Raw genomic sequence first — 8,780 nt, forward strand, 5'->3', positions numbered from 1 at the left:
CTAACTATTAGGTCCCAGGAGCAAATTTATAGAAAGGCAGAATTACATACTAAGCCACTTTCCGTAAACAATAAACAAATGACCTTGACAATTCCACGATGTCAATAAAACGCGTACGATAAATACAATGTATTTACCTGTGCAGTTTCTTCCATCACCCTGATACCCACTGAGACAGCGGCAAACATAGGATCCTTCAGTGTTGTTACACTGAGCGTTGGGGCCACACTCGTTTGTTTCAGAGCTGGCACATTCGTCGATATCTGTGATTAAGAACAATAGAGGCGTGTTTGTTTCTCACTACACGCTACTAAGCAATGGACGTGATTTTTTCCTAGGATAACTTTTCCGTCGTTTGATAGGCCATTCTATACCCTGCAGCTACAGCATTTTCATTCAGAGAAGTGATTAGTTCAACTTATTTTCAATTGCAGATCACTGGATACGATGCATATCAATGTACTCATCCTCATCGGGTCAACCATGTTGGCATCGTTGGCCTCTTCGATGTCCAAGTGAAGCAAGAAAAGAAATTAATTGCGTAAATTTACTCTATGGAGTGTTTTCTTTGTTAGACACGGGGCGTTTAATAGGGGGAGCTTCTAATACAAACTTTACACCTCAGGGGAGACGTTTATTAGATACGAGGCGTTTATTTGAGAGTAGGCGCCGGTTTATTAGAACATTTATGGTAACTTCAAAATTAGATTCAATTCTGGTACATTCAGTGGACAAATAACCTTGACAATTCCCTGCCTCTCCAGTGTACCCAGGAACACAGTTACACGAGTATGATCCAATTGTGTTCACACACTTTTCATTAGCTGCGCATGTGTCGTTCTTCTCCGTACACTCGTCGCGATCTGTTGAAAAAGTACACCACGGGTTTGATGTTAAAAATGCAGCAGAAACATTTTATATGAAAATGAAAATTTAGTCAAGCAAAACGTTATTTTTATCTAGTATCAACAAACGCTTTTGAAATGCTTTAGACCATAACTTCCAAGTTTGAGTAAAAAGCCGAAACAAATGAAAGGTAATCCCGCCTTACTGAAACCAGTTTATTTCGGACACCTCACTGTTATGGAGAGTTAATTGTTCTTTTCTTATTATTTCTGTTGAGACATGCATGTACTGACATCCCTAAGATTTATTCTCTTCCCGACTGATGCAAACGCATAGAAAAGTTAATACAGATCCCTCTGCCGCATTCATTGCGTCAAGTGGGCTTTCTACAAGTATTAAACATCAATTGTTTGGCTGATATTATTTCCTCAATTGAATTTTTTTCCTACATAAGATGCGATCAATTACCTACGCATGTCCTGCCGTCACCAACAAAACCCCGGATGCACCGACACACGTAACTTCCGGCGGTGTTGGAACACAGCGCGTTCACGTCACAAGCGTTCTCTCCAGTTTCACATTCGTTGAGGTCTGTAAAAATTAATTGTAGAAATGGCATTGATAAGATTACGGATTTATTATACCACTTTTGATAACTCACTCGGAACAGAGTGGCGTTAAAATGAAACTTTCTAAGTTGGTTTAACTCATTTTTAACTGGAATAGATCAAATGTAGTTTTCGAATACCATTTAGAGCAAGATTTGTCAAACAGATTTGAAACCTATCAACAACAAATATTTACCTGTGCAGTTTTTACCATCACCCTGATACCCACTCTGACAGCTACAGACGAAGGATCCTTCAGTGTTGTTACATTGCGCATTGGAATCACATTCGTTTGTATCAGGTCTGGAACATTCATCGATGTCTGCAATTAGATTATAAAAAAGACAATGAACTTAATTTGCCTGTAGCGGAGCAAATATACAATAGGGTTACGAAAGTCATTTTTTCGACTTTTTTGCTTGTTTACAAGCAAAATGAAGGAGAATAGCAGATAAGTGGGGGTAAATGTGGAACCACATTCTTGTTAACTCTCAAGGGACTGTTTTAATTTCTCAAGGGAATATTTTAATTTCTCAAGGGATTACTTTCCGCTGTGGGTGATCACTTGCGATCTCGCAGAAAAAACGTGACTTGTCACATTTACAAACGTTATATAACAATTTTACATGTCAGCTTTCTGATCTCAACGCACGTGTGTCTGAAAGGCGATCTATAAAAAGCGTCGCACAAACAATGGATTGCGTAACTAACGCTAAAACACGAATAAATAATCACTAGCACTTGTATCGTTTAAAAATTACAAACGTCAAAAATAAGCCATACCAAAAAAAACTCGCTCTTTTCAAAGATATTATTGAAGTTAAAACAAATGCAAGAGATGGGGGCTTCTTTTAGCTTAGGAGCTGTTAAAAATTAGGCCAAATTTGGTTGCTACTTGCGCTATTCTATTTCGTCATCAGCTTAGGTCGTTAGGGACGTGACCTTGCGTTGACAGCAATGTTGCACGAATCGGCTTTACAACATGCGATCGTATCTACGCAGTTCGAGTGGAATTTCAGTCAAAGACAGAAAAATTCTTTCGTATTTCATCTTCAAATATAATTCGAAAGCATTCACTGTATATATGGCATTTATTTAATCCTTCTTAAGCCCACGAAAAAGCTGTCTTGATATCCGACCCTCGCAGAGCCCAGACAAAACGCAGCATGAGTGCATCGATTTGTTTACGCTGCAATTATATGCGCAATGTTTTCTCCGACAGTAGTCGGAAATATCCGTAGTTTTTCGTACTTTTTCGTGGAGCAATCGTAACGATACGGCCTTGAACACATTGAACAGCGGTCTACCTATAACAATTCAAATATGGCGTCGCAAAAACAAAGCATCGAACGCATATTTTCTGTTTCGTTTGCTAATTTCGCTGCCGTAATCGACTGCCTCGAAAGGTCCTTGCAATTTTAAAGTATAGAATTGTCAGATCTCGGTGAAATTTGCACTGTTTATTTGTGTAATGTTGAGGAATATGTGTATAAATACCCGGCGTGGACGAGCCATTTTTGACAAAATTATATGGCTGCATTTCCTCCGCGAAGATAGGAAATTGTTAAACTAAACTACAAAGCAACTGTAATGATAAGTTCGAAGAACAATGCACAGGATAAACCCTTTGACTCATACTTCATGTAAAAAAGTCGGTATCTCGAAGAGACTGATTACAATTTTAAGAGGTTGTTTCCTTTTCAACAGACACATCCCAACAAGAATAGCTGATCAGGCGTCTACCTAAACGAGTTGTCGTTTCTTCACTTCAAATGCCTCATCATACTTCATTTTCAATTATAGATATGGAAAAGTCATTTGAAGGCAAAGCTGAAGCGCCACCTCAATGATTGACGTGATGTTTCCACTACAGGGTGATGGGTTATATGGGTATATAAAGAAAATACGTAGGGTCAAAATTAACAAAAGCCCCTGTTTTCTTAAAAATAACAACTGACAACCAACCTTGACAATTTCCTGCCCCTCCAGTGTACCCAGGAGCACAACTACACGAGTAAGATCCAATCGTGTTCACGCACTTTTCATTAGCTGCGCACGTGTCGTTTTGCTCCGTACATTCGTCTCTATCTGTTGACAGAGTATAATCAATAGTGAGTTTCAAGTACGCCACGTGCAAATTGCAAATTAGCATGCATTACATTCAAATAGCCATTTAAATCTGTATTACGTGCACTTCATTGTAATCATTAAAGTGTGGTTTTCACTAGCGACGCAAGCACAAGCGCAGAATAACAGCTCTTATATCTCCGTGAAAACGGCTTCGACTCAAGCAAAAGCACAGCGCATTACATTTGGATGCTTGTGCTTATGCTTGCGGCAAGCACAAGCACAAGGATCAAAATTTGTCCTTTTTGCGTGATCGCGCTTGTGCTTGTGCTTGTGCTTGTGTCGCTAGTGAAAATCTAGCTTAACCGCTGTGCACTTTCAAATGTCCAACATGAAGGGTTGGCCCTCCATAGAATCAAACTAATAGTTTATTACTAAAACGAATAATGATACAAATAAATATACATTTGTTATCAATGTTGCTTCTTACTTTCAATCAAGCATAAAAAAGTGATGGTTGATGAATTACCTACGCATGTTCTGCCATCACCCTCATAACCCCGGATGCAACGACACACGTAACTTCCGGCGGTATTGGAACACAGCGCGTTTTCGTGACAACCGTTTTCTCCATTTTCACATTCGTTAATGTCTATAAAATATTAAGGTAAACTCGTTGAGACCAGTTATGATGAATTAACGTACACCACTTTGTCATAGAATAATGTTATAATCTGTTTTGCACAAAACCCCCCTCTTTGAGAGGGGGTGGAATTCGGGTTTTGATACGCAATAAAGTTGCCTCCGCGTCTAAAGAAATTTTGTTATTATGGAAGGTTAAATACGACATGGATGATTGCAGATGGTGACGAAACAAGTATAGTTGAGAAATCGAAGGTAATACAAACCGAACACCTGACAAACGTGAAATCCTCAGCCTTGTTCCAAAATACGTTACACGGGCGATTATAGCTCCAATAACCTGATTTAACAACGTTTGACTTACTTGAGATGCAACCGTTGATTACAACATTACTATACAGACAAGATGCTTGATTTTGTGAATCACTGACATGAAGAGACAGATCACTGTTCAACTGACCTGCACAGACGTATCCATCACCCTCGAACCCAGGATCGCATTCACACACAGGACGTCCAGCACTTTCCAGGCAACTCGCGTTTGGACCACAAGTCGGAGAGCAGCCAGTGACAATGGCTGAAAGGTTAAAACAGCCATTTAGCACGAAATTTCGAAACGTCCCGCGAACTTTCACTTGTCTCCAGGGGTTTCGTGAAATCAATTGTTTCCCAAAATTTTGGCGAAAATCCGCCGGAGTTCTTTTGAAGCGATTTTTGTTTTTCGCTTTTGCCAGAAGAGCGATTTTTTTTTCGTTTTTGCCGAGAGCAATGAAAAGTTCCTACATGAAAATGTAAAAATGAATTTGCTCGACATTCATTTGCATTACTGTATTACACTACATCTACATCTTCTACATCTACATATAATTAGGTAAAATCTTAAGATATCACACCAACCGTTAAAAACTAAAATGAATGTTAAAAATGTTAAAAACTAAATAAAACTAATACAATAAAATATTTAAAACTATTAACTAACTTAGATTTAAAACTATTTACAGACGTTATATTTACAATATCATCTGGAAGGGAGTTCCATTCACAGATTGTTTTCTTCAAGAGCGTCAATACGCTCTTGAAGAAAACAAAAGAACTATTTACCTGTGCAGTTGTTACCATCGCCCTGATATCCCCTAAGACAGCGACAGACATAGGATCCTTCAGTGTTGTTACAAGCAGCGTTGGCATGGCACTCGTTTGTTTCAGGGCTTACACATTCATCGATGTCTGCAATTAAGGGGGAAAGGTGGATGCAATTTTCATCTTCTCAAAAATGTTAATCTTTTGTCCTTGCTAAGGACACGTTTTTAGAAAATGAATCTGACAGACTTAAATTAAGAATAATTTTTTATTGCATGGAAATATTTACCTGTGCAATTTTTACCATCACCCTGATATCCACTTAGACAACGGCAGACATACGACCCGTCGGTGTTGGTACACAAAGCGTTAGGATCACACTCGTTGGTCTCAGAACTTGCACATTCATCAAGATCTGCAATTTTAAAATGTTTAAAAAAATGTTTAATTTTGATGCTTTAAGTAAGAACATTTTTATGATATAGTCAAAGCTAGGTTTTAAAGGAGCTACATCACGGTATCTCGCAGATTTTTGGTCTATACTGTTCTGAAAACATTATCTTTGAACATTTAAAGGAAGTAATAATCTTAATTTGTGGATAAAAATTAAACTTCGGCTATAAATGTTGATTTTTTTTTGAAGACGCGCGGATACGACTGGAAAGTATAGCCTTAATCTTTCAAGTTGCAATCCATTTCTATCCTAGCCATTCGCAGCCAAAGACGCTTGCTAACAGTTGCAGTGCTCTAATAAAGCAATTTGTAATAAAAATGGACCATTATTTTTAGGTTTCCTACAACACAAATATAATTTGTGGCTGCACAGAAATCTGTTAAAATCCGCGAAAGATCCCCTTTAAGAAAAACGGTGAAAAATAGATATGCAAACGTAGAAGTGTAGAATCAGACACTGGCCTTGTCCAAAATAAATAACAACAGAAAAAAAATAACCTTGGCAATTTTCCGAGTCTCCCGTGTACCCAGATGCACAGTTGCACGAGTACGATCCCATCGTGTTCACACACACTTCGTTGGCTGCGCATGTGTCGTTTCTCTCCGTACACTCGTCACGATCTGTGGAAAGCACAAATTATACAAAAACACCCTTGTTATTGTAGCCTGGTTCACACGACATAGAGCAGTTTTCAATTGAGAGTCGTAAATCCAAAACCAATTTTGAATGCAAAGCTGAACCACCACCTTAAATGTTTGATGTAATGTTTCCACTGCAGGGTGATATAGTTATCCAAATAAATCCCAGAGGGTCAAAATCACAAAAAACACAGACTTTCCAGTAAACCAATCAAAACTCGAAGCAGATACACGTAGCCTGCACGAAGCGCGGGAAACGTGCGCAAGCGAGCCACGATTGGTTTTGGTATGACTTCTGATTGGATGAGAAAGTTGCGCGAGAGTTTTAAACCAATCACTGAGCGTAGTAATGCAAAACCAATGCAAACGCGAATTACTTTCGACATTCAAGTGAAAACCGCTCTAACATCATAACGAAAAGATCGGTTTTCCTAATGTATGCATATATCATTATGTTTCTGCTATGTTCAGTTATGGTGTGTTGTTCACACTGGTGACGTCAAACATCGCCATGTGGTGTCTTTAGTTTGCGTGATGAACGAGGCCAATTAGGTTAAATGCATGCACACGTCTTTCCAAGACGTTTTCTTCATCACTTCGAGTACACGCAACCACAATGGGCTTTCCTAATGGGTTGTGTTATCCTGATGATAAGAAAATGTTACGTTGTAAGCATATAAATCTCGATGAATTACCTACGCATGTCTTGCCATCACCCTCAAAGCCCCGGATGCACCGACAGTCGTAACTTCCCTCTGTATTGGAGCACAGTGCATTCTCGTGACATGCGTTTTCTCCATTTTCACATTCGTTGATGTCTACACAAGAAAAAGAAAAAGAAAATCGAAAGTTTTAATATCAAGACAGCTGCTTACAGTTACGTATATCTAGCACTACCACAGATACGTTTGGCACCACAGTTTAGTTTCCGTAATAGAAGAAGGTCTGTAAAGAAGCTGGGGGGTTATTTTCAGCAATTCTCCTTCGCCAGGACCTAAACTCCTGTCAGTAATAACGGGGAGTCCGCAAGAATGGGGTTTACTGACAGCCGCCGCGCAGCTCACGTTTCTGTGACGTTACCTGGCCTGCTCAAGACCGTTCTTTCCGATCAACGAGAAAACAATGTTTAGAAGTAAGCTCCCACTAAAACTCTACATCTAAAATTTGACGCAACAACAACCAAGCTACCCCGCAAAATATAGCAATACCCTTGCTGTGTTTAGCTTTTCTCTTTAGCTAGAAATGAAAGGTGAAAACGATTTCAGTACCACTGCAGTTGCTCCCATCACCCTGATATCCACTCCTACAGCTACAGATGTAAGATCCATCTGTGTTGTTACAGATGGCGTTAGCATCACAGCCGTTTGTTTCAGGTCTGGCACATTCATCGACGTCTGCAGTTAAGAACAAAAGACGAAAAGGTAAAACATTATTTTTCAAGAAATTTCACAGAGTCCCGCGAACTTTCGCTCAAGAGTTTCGCGAAGCAAAGCGAAATTTCGCAGCAGTGAAAACAATAGCTTTCCTAAATTTTGGTGAAAACGCCTTTGAAGCGAATTTCGTTTGTTTTGCTGAAAGGCCAGAAAGTTCCGTGTTTCGTCAAAATTCATCTACATTACTTTAACACAGTAATGTAACTTCAAGCTGTGAATATTCAACGTCCTTGAAAAAGCACAAGATCTGTGTGCCTGTGCTGCGTATGAAAGAAATATTTACCTGTGCAGTTTCTGCCATCACCCTGATATCCACTAAGACATCGACAGATGTACGATCCTTCAGTGTTGTTGCACAAACCGTTGGCATGGCACTCATTTGTTTCAGGGCTTGCACATTCATTGACATCTGCAATTAAAAAAGATGGACATCGCCGTGAATGAACGTTTTATCTTTGCTAATATTTGGTCCTTAACAGGGAAATGTTTCAGAAACTTGTACCAGATTTATTTATTTTTTCATTGCCTTTCATATTGCATTTAAATATTTATCTGAGCAGTTGTTACCATCACCCTGATAACCACTTAAACAGCGACAAACATAGGATCCTTCAGTGTTGTTACACACAGCGTTGGGATCACATTCGTTTGTCTCAGAGCTTGCACATTCATCAAGATCTGCAATTGACGTAAAAATACCGTAGAATTCAGGTTATAAGCCCTGGGCTTATACAACTTCGTAAGGGGTTTTGGGTGGGCTTATAAGCGGAGGGGCTTATATCCGGGAGGGCCTATAAGCGGAATGAAAAAAACGTTTCGAAAAGAGCAACGAGCGTGTTGATCGAAACACGTTTTTAAGTTAAAAACGCATAATAAAGCAACATTTAGCCTTGTTCAGTACTGTCATCCGGCAGTGGGGGGCTTATATCCGGGGGGGCTTATAATCGGATGTATTTTTTTGTTTCCAGGTAGATGGGCCTATAACCGGGAGGGCTTATAAGCGGGGGGGGGG

The 8,780-nt window shown here is 39.4% G+C and overlaps 1 protein-coding gene across 1 annotated transcript; it reads right to left on the bottom strand.

Annotated features, from left to right (window-relative positions):
• Nucleotides 1–137: 137 nt before the first annotated feature.
• On the bottom strand, nt 138–8,446 carry LOC144641287 (uncharacterized; the record flags this gene model as incomplete). The annotated part of the gene is made up of 13 exons (XM_078500315.1): nt 138–263; nt 741–863; nt 1,315–1,437; nt 1,651–1,776; nt 3,420–3,542; nt 4,051–4,173; nt 4,624–4,740; nt 5,265–5,390; nt 5,533–5,658; nt 7,031–7,153; nt 7,604–7,729; nt 8,052–8,177; nt 8,336–8,446. Coding segments are annotated over 13 exons (1,599 nt in total), but the record flags the coding sequence as incomplete, so codon positions are not given.
• Nucleotides 8,447–8,780: the final 334 nt, after the last annotated feature.

The sequence above is a fragment of the Oculina patagonica genome, unplaced genomic scaffold, assembly GCF_052425735.1.
Source record: "Oculina patagonica isolate OP01 unplaced genomic scaffold, crgOcupat unplaced809, whole genome shotgun sequence".
In the NCBI taxonomy this organism is placed as follows: Eukaryota; Metazoa; Cnidaria; class Anthozoa; order Scleractinia; family Oculinidae; genus Oculina; species Oculina patagonica.